The sequence below is a fragment of the Gopherus flavomarginatus genome, chromosome 17 (genome assembly GCF_025201925.1).
Source record: "Gopherus flavomarginatus isolate rGopFla2 chromosome 17, rGopFla2.mat.asm, whole genome shotgun sequence".
NCBI lineage: Eukaryota > Metazoa > Chordata > Testudines > Testudinidae > Gopherus > Gopherus flavomarginatus.
The window spans coordinates 25,986,423-26,006,851 of record NC_066633.1 but is presented as its reverse complement, the minus strand read 5'-3'; the positions used below and the strand labels follow the sequence as shown (position 1 = coordinate 26,006,851).

Below are 20,429 nucleotides of genomic sequence, written 5' to 3'. Positions count from 1 at the left end.
TTCACTGCCATCTCTACCTTTGCAATCCATTCGTCCCAAGGTATCTCTTTACCTCCATTCTCACACCAAGCATTCATCCAGTCTAACACACCAGGAGGCAGCGCCTCCAGAACAAGCTGCTTCAAATCTTCCAAGTTAGCAAACCCTGCTGTTAATCTAGTATAAGTTTGAATCCTGTCAGCCAGCTTGGCTGGAGCTTCCCCTGGCTATCTTGCAATTCCTTTAAGGGCTGCCAACTCACTGGATAACTTAAGGTGCTTCTGAGCCACGCATTTAAGCATCTGCGGAACATCATCATCAAAACCGAGGGTATGACAGTTGAGGGGTCTCAGAAGGGTTTGCACCAGAAGTGGTTCCTGCAACATGTCAATTCCTACTGCTTTGAGTAATTGCGAGCCTTTATGGAGCCATGCCATAAACTCATTGAAATTTTCAGAGGGGGGAGGTCCAACAGCTCTGGTTAATGCAGTTAGTTCATTAATCTTTAAAGTGTCGAGCCTGACTGTTAAGCCACTCAGGCGTGGTGAATGAGGGGTATATGTAATTTTATGTTCCTGATTCCTTTCCCTTTCTGCATAGTTACGGCAGGGCCATGGCTCCCTTAACCGATCAGTTAATTTTTTTATTGTAGTTCCCACCTCATTCCATAACTTTAATGCAGGGGGACTATCTGTATGTGGGGTAGCATCAAGGGTAAAGTGGGGAATAGGATTTTCAGTGGGGCTTTCTGTCCCTTTTTCACCCATTTCTCCTGTTTTTACTGGAATTAATCTAGGTTTTGGGGAGGGCTTGCCCAGAACCTGGCTCACATCATAAGGTGGCGGTTGCGGTGTGGTAGCCCCTGCCCATGGGTCAAGAAAGGATGGCTCAACAGGGTCATTCCACATGTCCCCATTGCAATGCCCATCCCAACTGTCCCATGTTCCATCTTTTAATTTGGCAAGAGCCACATGTTTCCATTTCTGTCCCCATTCCTCAGGCACCGTAACAGCACTTGAGGTACTTTGAACACCAGGGGATGGCACTTTTTGCTTCTGCAGGTTTACTACAGCTGTCTCCAATTTTTTATCTTCCTGCTTTACTTGCTCAAGCATATCATGAGTCTGGACTGCCTGTTGCCCTGCTAAAAGAGCTTGGGCTTTCCAGTGCTCGACTGCCCGGGTTGCATCTTCTACTTCCCCTGTTTTTTCTGTTACTTGTTTGGCCAGCATACTGTCTAAGCCATCTTACTGCCATAGACATAAGTTGCAAAATTCTTGCTTTTTTACTTTTATTACTATTTTTCAGAGCCTCGGTTTCTACCATCGCTGTACATATGCCAGTGCAAGTCTCCCCACTCTCTTTTTTAAATTCATATGGACCCCCTTTACTGGCAATCCAGCGGGTCCAAGAGTTCTCAAACTCCATGGGGATCATAAGGGAGGGGACAGGGGGTTCCCTAGCTCGAGATTTTCTGCCATGTTAGATCGCGATTCCTACAGCGGACAGCTCGCTTACTCACGAGATCAGCGGTCAGAGTCACAAGTGTTGTCAGATGCCTACCGGTGTGGTGCCCTCTCTGTTCAATGTTGATATCTCTCGGCTGCGTGCATGTGTTCCCTCTGTGTGCTGTCCCAGCTCTTCGAAGATAGCTGACACGACAGACCCGAAGAGAACCCCCAATGACCACAGAGTCTAGTAAGGTACGAAGGCACGTTGGCCAGGTTTATTGCCGTATGGGACAAAATGATAGTTCCCTTTAGATTTTTACTCTACAGGACATACTACGAGTATGTGCCCCCAGTCAATGGACTTGACTCAGTCAGTGGCGGGACTTTCCACTGCCCCCTTGGCCGGACCAAGACACCGCCCCAGGGATACATTCTTATACACAGGTACAAACAAGTTACACATCACTCCTGACGTATGAGGTGCAACCCCTCTACGTAGCAAGGTACAACGCCTCTACGTAATAAGGTGCCGCCTCTCACCTTGTACCTGTTGGTTCGAACAAAACAACTCTATCCATCATATTACCCTTTTGGCCTTGTCATTGGGATGGGTCAGCCTGTTCCTTATTATCTGTGGAATGTTCCAGCACAGGGTGTTCTGGTACCATGTTTATACTTTAATACACTAGGTGGATATATGTTTATGCAACATCAGCCCTTTTCTTGCCAGCTTCTGTGAGCATGGCCTGCCTCTTGCTCACCGCCTAACTTTGCTTTACGATAGCAAAGTCTTGACCATTACTTTAGCTCAGGCCTCATGCTGGGCCTTTATCAGGGCCTTCACTTACTACACCTTGCACTCAAGGCAGGACTCAATATTATCTAGACAATCCCAGACAGGTGTTTGTCCAGCCTGCTCTTAAATATCCCCAGTGATGGAGATTCCACAACCTCTCTAGACAATTTAGTCCAGTGCTTAACCACTCTGACAGTTAGGAAGTTTTTTTCCTAATCTCCATCCTAAACCACCCTTGCTGTAATTAAAGTCCATTGCTTCTTGTCCTATCCTCAGAGGTTAAGAAGAACAATTTTTCTCTGGCATCTTTGTAGCAACCTTCTTTGTACTTGAAAACAGTTATTGTGTCCCCTCTGAGTTTTCCCCAGTTTTTTTCAATCTTCCCTCATAGGTCATGTTTTCTAGACCTTGAATCATTTTTGTTGTTCTTCTCTGGACTTTCTCTAATTTGTCCACATCTTTCTTGAAATGTGGCCCCCAGAACTGGACACACTAGTCCAGTTGAGACCTAATCAGCATGGAGTAGAGCAGAAGAATTTCTTCTCCTGTCTTGCTTACAATACTCCTGCTAATACATCCCCAAATGATACTTGCTTTTTTGCAATACTGTTGACTCCTATTTAGCTTGTGATCCACTATGACCCCCAGATCCCTTTCCACAGCACTCCTTCCTAGGCAGTTATTTCCCATTTTGTATGTGTGCAACTGATTGATCCTTCCTAAGCGGTGTACTTTGCATTTGTCGTTATTGAATTTCATCCTATTTACTTCAGACCATTTCTCCAGTTTGTCTGGATGATTCTGAATTTCAGTTCTATCCTCCAAAGTCCTTGCAACCCCTCCCAGCTTGGTATCGCCCGCAAACTTGATAAGTGTAACAGAGAAACTCTGCTGAGGGGAGGGTTTCACCATGTGTCAGAGGGTTACAGCCTGGTAGGAGGGGGCTAGATCTGTACTGGGATAAGGTCACTCTGTGCTTCAAAGTGTGGCAGAACCTAGATTGTCCATTAGCAGGGGAAAATCCTGGGGGGAATCGACATATGGAAAGGAGAGAAACCCTGTCTGAATTCTCTCACATTGCCCTTCTCCCACTGGCAGGCTACAGATTAACATCCACGTTTTGCTCCAGATCATCCCATCCTCCTAGGGGGAAGGAAATGGCTTCAATGGAGCTGGCTCAGGTAAGGGATTCTCAGGGAGCTGATAGTGGGTTCTTCTTCGAGTGCTTGCTCATATCCATTCCAGTTAGGTGTGCACGCGCCACGTGCACGTTTGTTGGAGATTTTTTACCCTAGCAACGCTCGGTGGGCCAGCAGGGTGCCCCCTGGAGTGGCGCCGCTATGGTGCCGGATAGATACCCCTGCCGGCCCCTCCGCTCCAGTTCCTTCTTACTGCCCGTGTCGGTTGTTGGAACAGTGGAGCGCAGCTTAGCTGATCTCCACCTCCGTAGCAATTCCCTCATTTCTATTGTAATTGTGTATATAGTTCAATTTCTTCAAGTATAGTTAGTGTTAGTTATTAGTTCTGTAGTAGTTATTGTAGATAGTTAAGAGGGATCGGGGGTTAGCCCCTTCCCCTTGCCCGGTACCGGGGCCCATGCCTGGTTCATCGGGCTTCAAACCGTGCTCGGCCTGTCATAGGCCGGTGCCCACAGGAGACCCTCGTGACTCCTGCCTTAAGTGCTTGGGTGAATCCCGTCTTACGGACAAGTGCCACATCTGTAAGGCGTTCAAGCCCCGGACTAAAAAAAAGCGAGACATTCGCCTAAAACAACTTCTGATGGAGGCGGCGTTGACTCCCCAGTCTTCGGCACCGCCAGTGGCACCGGGAACAAGTGCCTCCTCAGCACCAGAGCGCACGCCAACAGTGAAGGCTCCTCAACATCAACCATCACCGGCCCAAGCTCCTACCCGGCACCGTTCGCTCTGTTGTACAGACAAACCCACACAGGATCGTTTTAGGGGTCAAGACAAAGATGCCACATTTATTATTGATCTATAACTACTAGCAAATACCTCAATGCTTATACATACACACACACACACACACATACACCCCAAATGTTCTGCAGCTGCTGGATAGTTACCAGTCCTGATTGTAGCTTGAGTTCATGGCTTGAGTTCGCAGCTTGGGATCGTAGCTTGTGGCAGCGAACTGGCCAGGAAAGCTGAGCACGAGGAGGAGCTGGGTCTCTGTCGGGCGCGCACCGATGCCCCTTGATGTTGATAGCAGAATGTTACCCAAAGTCTTTCATCTCACCCTTCCTTTTTATAGGCTTTTAGTTTGGATTCAAAGTCTATAGGTCTTCTGTGTCACGTCGCCTCTGGGTTTGGTGCTGGATCACCCGTCAATTGCAGGCGTGACTTTCAGCCTCGGACCTGGCTTTGATATTCCTTTTGTTGTTTCTTTTGTCCTTTTCTTTTTAGGGTGGATGCTTCTTACTTTTCTTAGGGCTGTTGTCTAGGTCTTCAGCCGTTGGTATTTGATCTTTATCTCATTAGGACGGGCTTGGCGCTGGAGGTTGATTCTATCACCCATACATACCTCATTCACACATTTAAACTAGACTAATAATATTACAGCATGACTTGCAAAAATGGGGGCTGCAGCACAAGCCTTCCACAAAATGGAGTAAGTATTTTAAAATGAGTTTTGAATTACAATAGTGCACAGAAGTTACAATGTAGGCAAAATGGCAATTGTAATGAAATGGTGAACAGAAGTTACAATGATACAGTGAATAACTAAAAATAATTTCATTCACATCAGTTCTACAGCTCTCACCATGGAGCAAGAAGCACAAGCCTCCTGCAGCTGCTATGTCTACACCGCAGTCTGAGCGCTTAGCCAAGTCGGATCTCCCGGCACCGTCAACTGCCGCGGCACCGACATCCTCTGCACTGTTGATTCCGGCCTCACAAGAGCCGTCGAGTCCGGTGCTTACCAGCTCCCCGGCACGTGCCGTGGTTGAGCTTATCGTGCCCTCCACTCTGGAGACGTTCTCCACGGCACAGGACTTGATTGCCTTGACGGAGCCTGAGCTGCCTCAACCCCCGGCGCTGCCGGTGCGGGTTCCTCAGTCCATAGCCAAGCCGGCCCTCATGAGACCTTCCTCGCTCGGTACCACAGAACGCCACCGGTCCCAATCCAGGTCCCACAGGCACTCCCGGTCCCGTCATCGATCCCGGTCCCACAGCCGCTCACAGTCCCGGTACCGTTCCCCATCGAGGTATCAGTCGTACTCGCAGCACCGTTCGAGGTCCCGGTTGCCGTCCAGGTACTATCGGCACCGTTCCAGATCTCGGCACCACTCGCGGCACTGTACTTCTTGCAGGCGATCTCAGCACGGCGATTCCAGGCACCGGTCGACCTCCCGGCACCGCGCTGGTTGCAGGTCCTGATCCCACTCTCGGCACCATCACGACTCTCGGTACCGTTCTCCGGCACCGCGTAGGGACGGTTCGAGCAGACGCAGAGACCCACATCAAATGGTCTCCGCCCCCCCCGTGGCCGTCTCGTCATCCATCGATCTCTTCCCATGCAGACACTGCATCATATGGGGATTCGGATAACTACCAGGGACCTCATCAGTGGCCCTTTTGGACACCTTGGGCCTACCACCAAACCCAAAGTGATACGCATATACCATCACGCTCCGGCCCTTCTGAACATCGGGCGCCAGAGACCACAGTGAGCAGACCTCCCCCGGCGGGTACAGAGGAATCTCCAGCCCACTTACCAGACCCACAAGATCCGCTGCCTCAGGACATCCCCCAAGACCAGGAGTCGATCCAAGACCTGCTTGTCCCTGGGGTTTCATCCTCTTCTTCCTCGGATGAAGCGGTGGCGGGGACGTCTACATCTGGACCGCCCCCAATCGACCTCAGGTCACACCAGGATCTTCTGCACCGCGTCGCCCTCAATATCAACTTGCCCGTAGAGGAAGTTCCTGAGGTGGATGACCGGGTTGTCAGTATACTGTCGGCGGAGGCTCCAACCAGGGTGGCCCTCCCCTTCATCCGCTCGATCCAGGCTAGAGCGGATACCATCTGGCAATCCCCGGCATCTGTACCGCCCGCAGCCAGAGGGGTTGAACGTAAATACATGGTACCCTCCAAAGGGTACGAGTACCTGTATATACACCCTCCTCCTTGTTCATTGGTGATACAGTCCGTCAATGAACGGGAGCGCCATGGCCAGCAAGCCTCTGCTCCTAAATCAAGGGAGGCCAGGCATATGGATTTGTTGAGGAGAAAGATCTATTCCGCGGGAGGCCTCCAACTCAGGGTGGCGAACCAGCAAGCCCTCCTGAGTAGGTACGGTTACAACACCTGGGAGGCAGTAGGGAAGTTTGCAGAGCTCGTCCCGCAGGACTCCCGCCAGGAATTCACAGCTCTCCTGGAGGAAGGGAAGAAAGTTGCGCGAACCTCCCTACAGGCCTCGCTGGATGCCGCCGATTCAGCAGCTAGAACCGTCACCTCTGGAATTGCCATGCAGCGTATATCGTGGCTGCAAGTGTCAGACCTTCCACCTGAACTTCAGCACACTACACAGGACATACCTTTTGATGGCCAGGGCCTCTTCTTCCAGAAGACGGACCCTCGGCTACAGAGTCTGAAGAACAATCACTTAATTATGTGTTCGCTGGAAATGCATACGCCGCAGAGTCAAAGACGATCTTTCTGGTCGCAACCTCAGCGCCCCTACCCCCCGCCTTGGCCAAGGCAAGACTTCACCAGAAGGCGAGGTCGTACCTCTCACAGACAACAGTCTGGACCTCAGGGGGTAACAATTCCGGTCCCACTAAGCCACTAGCGGGACCGAAGCCAAACTTTTGCGGGTGCGCCCGAGAGCACTGTACCAATGACCTCCCAGGATCCTTTTCAGTTCGCCAACCGCCTTGCCGCATTCCTCCCTGCGTGGTCCCAGCTAACTTCGGACATTGGGTCCTCCATACGGTGGAGTGTGGCTACCATCTTCAGTTTGTTTCAACCCCACCTTCCCACCCTCCCTTCTCGTCCCTCTTCAGGGACCCCTCTCACGAGCAACTCCTCATCCAGGAGGTTTTGAGGCTCCTTGCGATGGGAGCTATAGAGGAGGTTCCAGAGGAATTAAGGGGCAAGGGGTTCTATTCCAGATATTTCCTAATTCCCAAGGCAAAAGGGGGCCTCTGGCCTATCCTGAACCTGCGAGGACTGAACAAATTCATGAGAGAGTTCAAGTTTTGCATGGTATCCCTTGGAACCATCATCCCTTCCCTGGATCCCGGAGATTGGTACGCTGCTCTCGACATGAGGGATGCATATTTCCACATCGCGATTTATCCTCCACGCAGACAGTACCTACGCTTTGTGGTGAATCATCAACATTCCCAATTTGCGGTCCTTCTCTTTGGCCTCTTCTCGGCCCCTCGGGTATTCACGAAGTGTATGGCGGTAGTCGCTGCCTCCCTTCGTCATCGTCGAATACATGTCTTCCCATACCTCGATGACTGGCTTATTCGAGGGACCTCTGAGGCTCAGGTCACCGCTCATGTAAACGTCATCAAGGCCCTATTCAACCGTCTAGGCCTGATAATCAATCTGAACAAATCCATTCTGCTACCTACGCAGAGGATAGAATTCATAGGGGCCACGCTGGACTCCAATCTTGCAACGGCTAGCTTGCCCCCACTGTGGTTTCAGGCTATAGTCTCCCTTACACAATGACTAGAAAGCTTCCCAGCAACCTCTGTCCGCACCTGCCTCAGCCTCCTCGGTCACATGGCTGCATGCACCTTCGTTACAAAGCACACGAGACTGCGCATGTGTCCTCTTCAGACTTGGCTCGCCTCAGTCTATCATCCACGCAGGGATGCCATAGACATGATAATCACGGTTCCACCAAGTGTTCTGGGCTCCCTTGACTGGTGGCTGACACCCTCCCTGGTGTGTGCTGGTCATCCGTTCCATCCATCGCAGCCTTCTGTGTCCCTGACAACAGACGCTTCCTCTCTCGGCTGGGGCGCTCACTTAGGGCACCTTTGCACCCAAGGCCTTTGGTCCTTGCAGGAGCTGGCGCTTCACATCAATGTCTGCAAACTGAGAGTGGTCCGACTGGCGTGCCAGACCTTCCAGCATCACCTACAGGGCTGTTGTGTTGCAGTATTCACAGACAACACAACGGCCATGTATTACATAAACAAGCAGGGAGGGACGCGATCTTCCCCCCTTTGTCAAGAGGTGATGCGACTGTGGGACTTCTGCATAGCCCACTCGATAGACCTGGTAGCCTCCTTTCTCCCGGGAGTCCAGAACTCTGTTGCGGATCACCTGAGCGGGTCCTTCCTGTCCCACGAGTGGTCCATCCGTCCGGACATCCTCTTTTCAGTATTCCAGAAGTGGAGCTTTCCCCAGATAGACCTCTTTGCCTCCTGAGAGAACAGGAAATGCCAGGTGTTCTGCTCCCTGCAGGGTCGCTCCCCAGGCTCCCTCTCGGATGCGTTCCTAATTCCCTGAGAAGGTCGTCTACTTTATGCCTTTCCGCCCTTTCCCCTAGTCCACAGAGTCCTGCTCAAGCTCCACAGGGACAGAGCCCGGCTAATCCTGATCGCTCTGGTGTGGCCGAGGCAGCACTGGTACACCATGCTGCTCGACCTATCTCTAGCGGACCCGATACCTCTGCCACTCTGCCCAGACCTCATAACACAGGACTTCGGCAGACTTCACCACCCGAACCTGCAGTCCCTCCACCTGACAGCATGGCTGCTGTCTGGTTAAACCAATCCAAACTGCTCTGTTCCACCCCGGTGCAACAGGTCCTACTGGGAAGCAGAAAGCCTTCCACGTGGGCGACATATCTCGCTAAGTGGAAGCACTTCTCCCATTGGTGCTCTCAGCATAACTTTATTCCCGAAGGCGTATTGGTCCTCATTATCTTGGACTACTTATGGTACCTCAAGGAGCAGGGCCTGGCACTCTCTTCGATAAGGGTCCATTTGGCTGCGATTTCCACCTTCCATCCTGGGGAATCTGGCCATTCGACCTTCTCTCACCCTATAGTTTCCAGATTCCTTAAGGGCTTGGAGCGGCTTTACCCTCAGGTTAAGCGCCCTTCCCCTACCTGGGATCTCAACCTTGTATTAGCTAGGCTCACGGGCTCTCCCTTTGAACCATTAGACACATGCTCACTGCTGTACCTATCCTGGAAGACAGCCTTCCTTGTCACTATCACCTCAGCCAGACGAGTATCGGAGCTTCGTGCTTTGATGGTAGATCCCCCATATACGATATTCCACAAGGACAAGGTACAGCTGCGACCGCACCCGGCTTTCCTTCCCAAGATGGTCTCTGACTTCCACATTAATCAAGACATTTTTCTACCAGTCTTCTTACCGAAGCCGCATACATTGCGCCAGGAACAACAGCTATGTACCCTGGATGTCCGCCGGGCCCTCGCCTTTTACATCCAGAGGACCGAACTCTTCAGATGCTCACCTCAGCTATTTGTAGCGGTTGCGGAGCGCATGAAAGGCATGCCTATCTCTTCCCAGAGACTCTCATCCTGGATGACATCCTGTATCCGGACATGCTATGACTTGGCCCGCGTTCCGACTGGCCATCTCACCGCCCACTCTACCCGGGCTCAAGCCTCGTCTGCCGCTTTCCTGGCCCACGTTCCCATCCAGGAAATATGTCGCGCAGCTACCTGGTCTTCCGTCCATACTTTTGCATCCCACTATGCACTGTTCAAGCAGTCTAGAGACAATGCCGTCTTTGGCTCAGCGATCTTACATTCCGCAACGTCTTGCTCCGACCCCACTGCCTAGGTAAGGCTTGGGAATTACCTAATTGGAATCGATATGAGCAAGCACTCAAAGAAGAAAAGACGGTTACTCACCTTTGTAACTGTTGTTCTTTGAGATGTGTTGCTCATATCCATTCCACACCCACCCTCCTTCCCCACTCTCGGAGTAGCCGGCAAGAAGGAACTGAGGAGCGGAGGAGCCGGCAGGGGTATATATCCGGCACCATAGTGGCACCACTCCAGGGGGCGCCCTGGCGGCCCACCGAGTGTTGCTAGGGTAAAAAATCTTCCGACAAATGTGCACGCGGCGCGCACACACCTAACTGGGATGGATATGAGCAACACATCTCGAAGAACAACAGTTACAAAGGTGAGTAACCGTCTTTTCTGCTTGGAGGGAGAGAAGCAGTAAATGTGTAGGAGGGTGGTAGCCAGTGATGAGCTGCCAAAATATTAACAACAGGTTCCCTCCTCCTCACCTCACGAGGGGGTCATGCCCCCCCCGGGGGTCATCCCTCATCCAACCCTCCCATGCTCCTTGACACCACCCCTTTGGGGACCCCTGACCCATCCCCCCCTTCCCTGTCCCCTGACTGCCCTCTGCCGCCCCATCAAACCCCTCCTCTCATTCTTGATGCCCCCCTGGAACTCTGCCCTATCCAACCACCCCTTCTCTCTGTCCCTGACTGCCCCTCATCACCTCATCCAACCCCTGCTCCTTCCTGACTGCCCCCCAGGACCCTTGCCCCCATTCAACCCCCTTGTTCCCTGCCCTCTGACAGCCCCAACCTCTATCCACCCCCCCACAATCCACCGAACACCCCCTCCCTGCCCCCTTACCACACTGCCTGGGGCCAGGACTGGGTCAGCTCTGCCGGGACCGCGACTGGCGCCGCAGGACCCGGCTTTCCCGAGCCGGGCTGGTGCTGCTCAGCCAGGACCAGTGCTGCGGGGCCCGTGCTGGGCCGGGTCGGAGCCGCTCGGCCGGGACCAGCCCGAGTCAGAGGTACTTGGCTGGGACCCGGCTGGAGCGCTCAGCCGGGGCCAGGGGGAGCCACTCAGGTGGAGCCAGACTGAGCCACGCGCGCCATCCCCCCCGCCCGGCCCGGCTTACCTACCTGCTGCTTGTTTCAGGCTTTTGATTTGCGGGAAGCAGGGGAGGGGGAGGAGAAGGAGGACGGAACGTTCACAAGAGAGGGGGAGGTGAGCTGGGGCCGGGGGCTGGGTGGACAGCTGCCCGAGCCTTTGTTAAATTTAAAAACTTTTTTAGAACCGGTTGTCCTGGAACAACCGGTTCTAAAAAGGCTTCTAAATTTAACAACCGGTTCATGGAACTGGCTGGAGCTTACCACTGATGGGAGCTGCTAGAGGTGGTGGGAGGCAGGAAATAACTTGGGTGGAGAAAGGCAGGGGACAGGATGTGACAAACCCACTGAGACTTGTGTACTCTAGGGTGTGATGGGTTGTCACCCTGGGATGCAGTCTGGAGGGCTTCTGGGAACCGCTGTGCCCTCTAACCCTCAAGCTGGGCTGGCCCTTCTCACGCTGCTTTGCTGGAGATTCAGCCAGCCTCTCCAGGGCCTGTTATCACCCAACACGACAGCAGGTGGTGCCATGCATACAGCTAAGTTACCTGAGTGTGTTACCTAAGCCACTCAAGGGGAGAGAGAAGACAAACAGGCAATTTCACATATAGTGCCACTCTTCCCCCTGCACGACCTGTTCTGTCCTTCCGATATATTTTTACCCCGGAATGATTGTGTCCCATTGATTGCTCTCAGTCCACCAGGTTTCTGTGATGCCTATTATATCAATATCCTCCTTTATCACAAGGCACTCTAGTGCACCCATCTTATTATTTAGACTTCTAGCATTTGTGTACAGGCACTTTAAAAACTTGTCCCTGTTTATTGGTCTGCTCTTTTCTGATGTGCCAGATTCTTTTTTACGTGACTGTTTATCATCTGATCCGGCCCTTACATTATCCTCTTCCGTCCTCTGTTCCTGACTATAACCTGGAGATTCCCTATCATCAGACTCTCTTCTAAGAGATATCTGTGTCTGATCCACATGCTCCTCTGCAGCTGTCAGCTTTCCCCCATCTCCTAGTTTAAAAACTGCTCTACAACCTTTTTAATGTTTAGTGCCAGCAGTCTGGTTCCACTTTGGTTTAGGTGGAGCCCATCTCTGCTGTATAGGCTCCCCCCATCCCAAAAGTTTCCCCATTTCCTAATGAATGTAAATCCCTCCTCTCTATGCCATCGTCTCATCCACGCATTAAGACTCTGAAGCTCTGGCTGCCTACCTGGCCCTGTGTGTGGAACTGGGAGCATTTCTGAGAATGCCACCATAGAGGTCCTGGATTTCAGTCTCTTCCCTAGTAGCCTGAATTTTGCTTCCAGGACATCTCTTCTACCCTTCCCTATGTCATTGGTACCTACAGGTACCACGACCACCGGCTCCTCCCCAGCACTACACATAAGTCTGTCTAGATGCCTCGAGAGATCCGCAACCTTCGCACCAGGCAGGCAAGTCACCATACTGTTCTCCCAGTCATTACAAACCCAGCTATCTATGTTTCTAATCATCGAATCTCCCATTATTAACACCTGCCTTTTCCTAGCAACTGGAGTTCCCTCCCCCGGAGAGGTAACCTCAGTGTGAGAGGCAACCTCAGCACCATCTGGAAGGAGGGTCCCAACTGTGGGAAGGTTTCCCTCTGCTCCCATTGACTGCTCTGCTTTCCTGGGCCTTTCTTCCTCCTCAATAGCACAGAGGCTGTCTGAGCGGAGGTGGGACAATTCTACAGTGTCCTGGAAAGCCTCATCAATATAGCTCTCTGCCTCTCTTAGCTCCTCCAGTTCCGCCACCCTGGCCTCCAAAGCCCGTATGCGGTCTCTGAGGGCCAGGAGCTCCTTGCACTGACTGCACACATACACCACCCACCCACAAGGCAGGTAATCATACATGCTACACTCAGCGCAATAAACTGGATAGCTCTCACTCTGCTGCTGGGCTTCTGCCTGCATTGGTGGTTTAAAGAAAGGGGTTTTGGAATATGGTTTGGAGTATAAGTTTTAAGAGGATTACAGGGGAACAGGTAGGACCGACAAGGGACCCCACCCCCTTCCCACTCCCTTTCCAAACTCCCTGTTAGCAGCCCCTGTTTGCAAAGCTCCCTGGTCGCTTGTGCGCAGCTTTATAAAGCCCTGGCCTGAGTTAATGCCCCACCCACTGATTTAGGCTCAGCCAATTACCAGAGGCTTCGAGCTTTCAAACTTGCCTTTCAAGCTCACGGCCTCCAACTGCCAGCCACAGTACACGGTCCCACAGATGCTGTATTTGCTCCTCCTTCACCTGGAGAACTCCCTTGCGAAACTCCCTGTTAGCAGCCCCTGTTTGCAAAGCTCCTTGATCACTTGTGCGCGGCTTTATAAAGCCCTGGCCTGAGTTAATGCTCAGCCCACTGCTTAAGGCTCAGCCAATTAACAGAGGCTTCGAGCTTTCAAACTTTCCTTTGACGCTCACGGCCTCCAACTGCCAGCCACAGCACACGATCCTTCAAACAAACAAACAGACAGACAGGCAGACAGACAAACACAGGCTCAGACACAGCTCACAGCAAGTAACTCCCAAACACACACACACTACAGACAGTCACTTACCCCACAGATGCTGTATTTGCTCCTCCTTCACCTGGAGAACTCCTTTGCGAAACTCCCTGTTAGCAGCCCCTGTTCGCAAAGCGAATCCACATGTTCCATAGAATCTCTATGGATAGAAATGTCATGCTCTAATAAAAATATAACATTAGGGATCTATTATCGACCACCTGTCCAGGATAGTAATAGTGATGATGAAATGCTAAGGGAAATTAGAGATGCTGTCAAAATTAAGAACCCAATAATAGTGGGAGATTTCAATTATCCCCATATTGACTGGGAACATTTCACTTCAGGACGAAATGCAGAGATAACATTTCTTGATACTTTAAATGACTGCTTCATGGAGCAGCTGGTACGGGAAACCGCAAGGGGAGAGGCAACACTAGATTTAATCCTGAGTGGAGCACAGGAGCTGGTCCAAGAGGCAACTATAGCTGAACCGCTTGGAAATAGTGACCATAATACAATAGCATTCAACATCCCTGTGGGGGGAAGAACATCTCAACCGCCCAACACTGTGGCATTTAATTTCAAAAGAGGGAACTATACAAAAATGAGGGGGTTCGTTAAACAAAAGTTAAAAGGTACAGTGACTAAAGTGAAATCTCTGCAAACTGCATGGGTGCTTTTTAAAGACACCATAATAGAGGCCCAACTTCAATGTATACCCCAAATTAAGAAACACAGTAAAAGAACTGAAAAAGAGCCACCGTGGCTCAACAACCATGTAAAAGAAGCAGTGAGAGATAAAAAGACTTCCTTTAAAAAGTGGAAGTCAAATCCTAGTGAGGCAAACAGAAAGGAGCACAAACAGTGCCAGCTTAAGTGCAAAAGTGTAATAAGAAAAGCCAAAGAGGAGTTTGAAGAACAGCTAGCCAAAAACTCCAAAGGTGGTAATAAAATGTTTTTTAAGTACATCAGAAGCAGGAAGCCTGCTAAACAACCAGTGGAGCCCCTTGACAATCATAATACAAAAGGAGCGCTTAAAGACGATAAAGTCATTGTGGAGAAACTAAATGGATTCTTTGCTTCAGTCTTCATGGCTGAGGATGTTAGGGAGATTCCCAAACCTGAGCCGGCTTTTGTAGGTGACAAATCTGAGGAACTGTCACAGATTGAAGTGTCACTAGAGGAGGTTTTGGAATTAATTGATAAACTCAACATTAACAAGTCACCGGGACCAGATGGCATTCACCCAAGAGTTCTGAAAGAACTCAAATATGAAGTTGCGGAACTATTAACTATGGTTTGTAACCTGTCCTTTAAATCGGCTTCAGTGCCCAATGACTGAAAGTTAGCTAATGTAACGCCAATATTTAAAAAGGGCTGTAGAGGTGATTCCGGCAATTACAGACCGGTAAGTCTAACATCGGTACTGGGCAAATTAGTCGAAACAATAGTGAAGAATAAAATTGTCAGACACAAAGAAAAATATAAACTGTTGAGCAATAGTCAACATGGTTTCTGTAAAGGGAAATCGTGTCTTACTAATCTATTAGAGTTCTTTGAAGGGGTCAACAAACGTGGACAAGGGGGATCCAGTGGACATAATGTACTTAGATTTCCAGAAAGCCTTTGATAAGGTCCCTCACCAAAGGCTCTTACATAAATTAAGCTGTCATGGGATAAAAGGGAAGGTCCTTTTGTGGATTGAGAACTGGTTAAAAGACAGGGAACAAAGGGTAGGAATTAATGGTAAATTCTCAGAATGGAGAGGGGTAATTAGTGGTGTTCCCCAAGGGTCAGTCCTAGGACCAATCCTATTAAATTTATTCATAAATGATCTGGAGAAAGGGGTAAACAGTGAGGTGGCCAAGTCTGCAGATGATACTAAACTACTCAAGATAGTTAAGACCAAAGCAGATTGTGAAGAACTTCAAAAAGATCTCACAAAACTAAGTGATTAGGCAAGAAAATGGCAAATGAAATTTACTGTGGATAAATGTAAAGTAATGCACATTGGAAAAAATAACCCCAACTATACATACAATATGATGGGGGCTAATTTAGATACAACGAGTCAGGGAAAAGATCTTGGCGTCATCGTGAATAGTTCTCTGAAGATGTCCACGCAGTGCGCAGAGGCGGTCAAAAAAGCAAACAGGATGTTAGGAATCATTAAAAAGGGGATAGAGAATAAGACTGAGAATATATTATTGCCCTTATATAAATCCATGGTACACCCACATCTCGAATGCTGTGTACAGATGTGGTCTCCTCACCTCAAAAAAGATACTCTAGCGCTAGAAAAGGTTCAGAAAAGGGCAACTAAAATGATTAGGGGTTTGGAGAGGGTCCCATATGAGGAAAGATTAAAGAGGCTAGGCCTCTTCAGCTTGGAAAAGAAGAGACTAAGGCAGGATATGATAGAGATATATCAAATCATGAGTGATGAGGAGAAAGTTGATAAGGAAAAGTTATTTACTTATTCCCATAATACAAGAACTAGGGGTCACCAAATGAAATTAATAGGTAACAGGTTTAAAACAAATAAAAGGAAGTTCTTCACGCAGCGCACAGTCAACCTGCAGAACTCCTTGCCTGAGGAGGTTGTGAAGGCTGGGACTATAACAATGTGTAAAAGGGAACTGGATAAATTCATGGTGTTTAAGTCCATAAATGGCTATTAGCCTGGAAGGGTAAAGAATGGTGTCCATAGCCTCTGTTCATCAGAGGATGGAGATGGATGGCAGGAGAGAGATCACTTGATCACTGCCTGTTAGCTTCACTCCCTCTGGGGCACCTGGCAGTGGCCACTGTCGGTAGACAGATACTGGGCTAGATGGACCTTTGGTCTGACTCAGTACGGCTGTTCTTATGTTCTTATGTTCTTTCCCAGCGATAAGTGTTTGCAAACAGATCAAAGCAGATTACTTAGCAAATAACCAAAAACTCACACCAAGCCTAACATACTATCTGGATAGAATTTGAATTAGCAATTTTTCACCCAGACTGATGATAGAAGCAGTCCACCAAGTTTCATACACAAGCTAGAAATCCCTTTACCCTGCGACCAGCACTTCTCCCACTGCAGTCTTTGTTCCTCAGGTGTTTCCAGGAGTTCTCTTGTGTGGGGAATGAGGCCAAGAGATGATGTCACACCCCACCTTATGTAGCTTTTCCATATGGCAGGAGCCCTTTGTTCCAAGCTCATTTCCCAGTCCAGTTTGTGGAAAAATAGAGGTACCAAAATGAAGTTCATTGTCATGTGGTCTGGTCACATGTATTTGTTGATGAATCATCAGCACTGTCTGGCTTCTTCGTTGTTGTACCTGAAAGGCTCATTGTGAGTGTTACCCAGAGTAATCACATTTGAAAGACAGATACAGAGTCAATATCCATAACTTCAGATACAAACATGATGCATGCACACAGGTAGCATAATCATATTCAGCAAATCATAACTTTTCCAGTGACACCGCACATGACTCATCTTGTACAAAATGCCTCATGTCCTAATCATATTATAATCCTGCCACTATGCTGAATATGGGCTATAGTGTCAGATAGGTCCTAATTTCAAGGCACAGGTGTTGGGAATGAAACTTCCCCTCTTTGTGGAACAGGAAATAACCGTGCAGCCAGGGCTGGGACAACTTCCCAGACTCCCAGTGCTGAAACCTGAACCTACTGACACTTCATTAGTTACCCCCACCCCAAGTCTTGGTGGCAACTGCAAACATTATCAGTGATGATTTTATATTCTCTTCCAGGTCATTGATAAGAATGTTAAATAGCACAAGGCCAAGATCCAATCCTTGCAGGAACCCGCTAGAAAGAAATCCACTTGACCATGGTTCCTTATTTAAAATCCCAGTTTTTCATCTATTTAATGTATGCTGTGTGTATTTTGTATCTTTCTAGTCAAAATATTGTGCTGAACCAACTCATATGCCTACGTATATTACACCAGTACTATTTGCTGCAACCAAACTTTTGATCTCATCCAATCAGGATATCCAGTTAGTTTGATAGGATCTATTGTGTCTAAACCTTTAATGGGTACTAATTATATTACCCTCCTTTCTTTATTAATGAAATCCATTCTCTTGCCCAATATCGATTTCAGACTGACACACTTGTAATTAGCTGCGTCATCTCTTTTATACTTTTTAAATATTGGCACAGCATTAGCTTTATTCCAGTCTTCTGGAATTTCCCAAGTGTTCCAAGTCCTAATTAAAATCAACATTAACAGTCCACCACGCTCCTCCAGCAGATCTTTCAAAACTCTAGTTATCTGGACCCACTGATATAAACATATCCAACTTTAATAGCTGCTGTTTAACATTCTCATGAGTTACTTTTGGAATAGAAAGACTGTCAGCGTCAACATCTTATGATACATCATCTGTTTTTCTCCAAATCCAGGAGAGAAATATTTATTGAACACTTTTACCTCTTCTGCATGATTGTTGATAATTCTGCCTTTTCCATGTAGTAATTTACCATTACCATTGTTAGGATTAATTTTGTACTTTTAAAAACTTCCTTCTTATTTTCGTTGGTTGATCATTGATTTCTGATAGCTTCCCTTGCCAACTTTCTACAGTTCTGACCTTCGAACTTAGATTCTTTACTATTGACTTCCCCTTTCTTCCACATATTTTATTTGGAGAGTGTTGGGATTCCTACCAGGGAGCCACCAGCAGGGTCCAGAGACAGCCCCATCTCTTATATTAAGCTCTGGCTAGTAGCTATGTGATAAATGTGATGACCCTGCCTCCGTCTGTCAGCTGGGAGACACAAACTTTCTCTCTTTCCACCCTCTGATGCCTCCTGGCTGCTCTAGGAAGGTGAGGTGGTACTCTGTTAACATGTGCCTCCCGGAGCTTCCATTTCCCTGGTGCTGCTGTTCTGTGAATAGTGGGACTGTGAGTGCGGCAGCAGGTCCTGAGTGTTGGACTCTTTCTCTTTCAGGGGCCAGTGACTTTCGAGGAGGTGGCTGTGTATTTCACCAAGGATGAATGGGCTCTGCTGGACTCTGTTCAGAGAACCCTCCACAGGGATGTCATGCAGGAAAACTATGAGACGGTGACCTCGCTGGGTAAGGAGTTCTGTCCCCTGGTTATTAGAAGCTGTGGGGTCTCTAAAGAACCTGAGCAGTAATAACTTTATACTTTTATTCATCATCCGCGTTTTGACAAGTTTCTTTGCCCCCCTTTTTTTCCTTATCTCCCATACGCTAGGAAGCAGCAGGGAGAGACGAGGTAATGAGACACGAGGAGGGAACACAAAAAGCTCCCAAGGTGCCAGGAGGTGGTGCCGGCTGCGAGTAATGGGAAGAAGGAGAGGGGAGTTTAGAGGAAGGGCACCCAGGAAGTGGGCTGGGTGGGTCATTGGGAGGGAGGAGAGGTTTAGGGATCTGGAGCTGTGAGGGATCTCAGACCTTTAACCCTGAATTCCTACCCAAACCTCAGGTAAATCCCAGACTTCAGCATAACCACTCTCACAAAGCCTCAACTTAATATAAGGCCCTGAACTGTAGCAAGCTTAGGCTACGTTTACTAAATCGTATCACTAAATCGACCACAGCCAGATCGATCTAAGAGCGTCAATCCCGGCTGTAGTGTTGACCTGCCCTTAAGAACCCATTTCTTTATGTTCACCTCCTTGCCCCTCCATGCATGTTCCAAGCTAATAAGCAATACTCTGACATCTTACCGCTAGCGAGTATAAAATTGCCCACAAGATGTGAGACTAGGTCATAGGTCATAAAATCAGGTTGGGGTTGAGAAGAGTGAGAGCTTGGAGAGAGTCTTGTCCCCCCTCTCCCCTTCTGCAACAGCCACAAGCTGTCTTCCCTCCAGGCTCCTTGGATTTTTGAGCCTGTCCCTCCTGAGGTTGCGTAGCCCAGTTCTTATTTCTTACGTTCTCCTTTTTCGGAAGCATTAGAGGCTGTTGCTCCTGAATTTTAGTGTTTAATTCCCCAGCCTTCTCCTCACACTGGGGGAGTTTAATTCTCCCTCCCATTACACCTGAGTCACTAGATTTCCTAATGCCCCAAAATGTGCTTTTGCAATGTCACAGTTCTGGGATAGCTAAGCCTTTGACCTGCCTCCATGGTCTGCTCAAGCAATGGCCCCCCAGGTATCAGGCCTCTAGCCAGCCCCTCTCTATGGGTAGGGACCCACATGCCTCTCCTTTTTGACCAGTGTGTGAGGATTGCAGCTTGTCCTCCACTGTGTTTGCTGGACTAACGTCCAGTTCCTGTGCTTTGCTTTCTCTCCAGGGGCGGTGAGCAGTGTGTCTGAGATAGAGGTGGGACTTTTGGTGATGTTTGTATGATGCCAATACACACCTCAGTTTCCTGCTGTGATTGGTATTGCTATGATTATACAGAGCAGGAGATATGAGGTGTTTTGTCACGTAGCTGTCATGGGGTGATATGAATGGGTCATTAATGACTGGCTGGGAGTAACCTACATTAATGGAATACCCGACAGAGACAAGGGAATGACTGTCACCCAGGGCTGCCCAGAGGATTCAGGGCGCCTGGGGTCTTCAGCGGCGTGTCCCCCTTACCAGCTCTGACACCGCAGAGCATTTTCCCTGTGTCCTAGTTCCCTGTTCTTATTCCCCCTCCTGTTTGACTCAGTTTATATAGTAATATTCTCAGCTGTACCTTTGCTTAACCAGTCATTGTACTGAAATTTAATTAACCAATCCTAACACAGTGAAACATAATTCTCTAACCAATTGTATGCCCCTACCCCAATTAACTTACACCTAGCAAAAAATTTATACAGCAGA

At 49.0% G+C, this 20,429-nt stretch overlaps 1 protein-coding gene across 9 annotated transcripts in view; it reads left to right on the top strand.

The window, feature by feature from the left end:
• LOC127036060 (zinc finger protein 250-like) overlaps positions 1-20,429 on the top strand; it is a 153,996-nt gene that overhangs the window by 130,960 nt on the left and 2,607 nt on the right. For 5 of the 9 annotated variants that reach the window (XM_050926533.1, XM_050926531.1, XM_050926536.1 and 2 more), the window contains 2 exons: positions 3,325-3,407; positions 18,597-18,723. The exons of 1 other annotated variant lie outside the window; for it this stretch is intronic. In XM_050926533.1, the coding sequence (XP_050782490.1) occupies positions 3,325-3,407; positions 18,597-18,723 (210 nt within the window). Of the gene's footprint in view, positions 1-3,324; positions 3,408-18,566; positions 18,724-20,429 lie in introns of all 9 variants that reach the window. 3 more of the 9 variants (XM_050926537.1, XM_050926539.1, XM_050926538.1) reach the window with 3 other exon arrangements.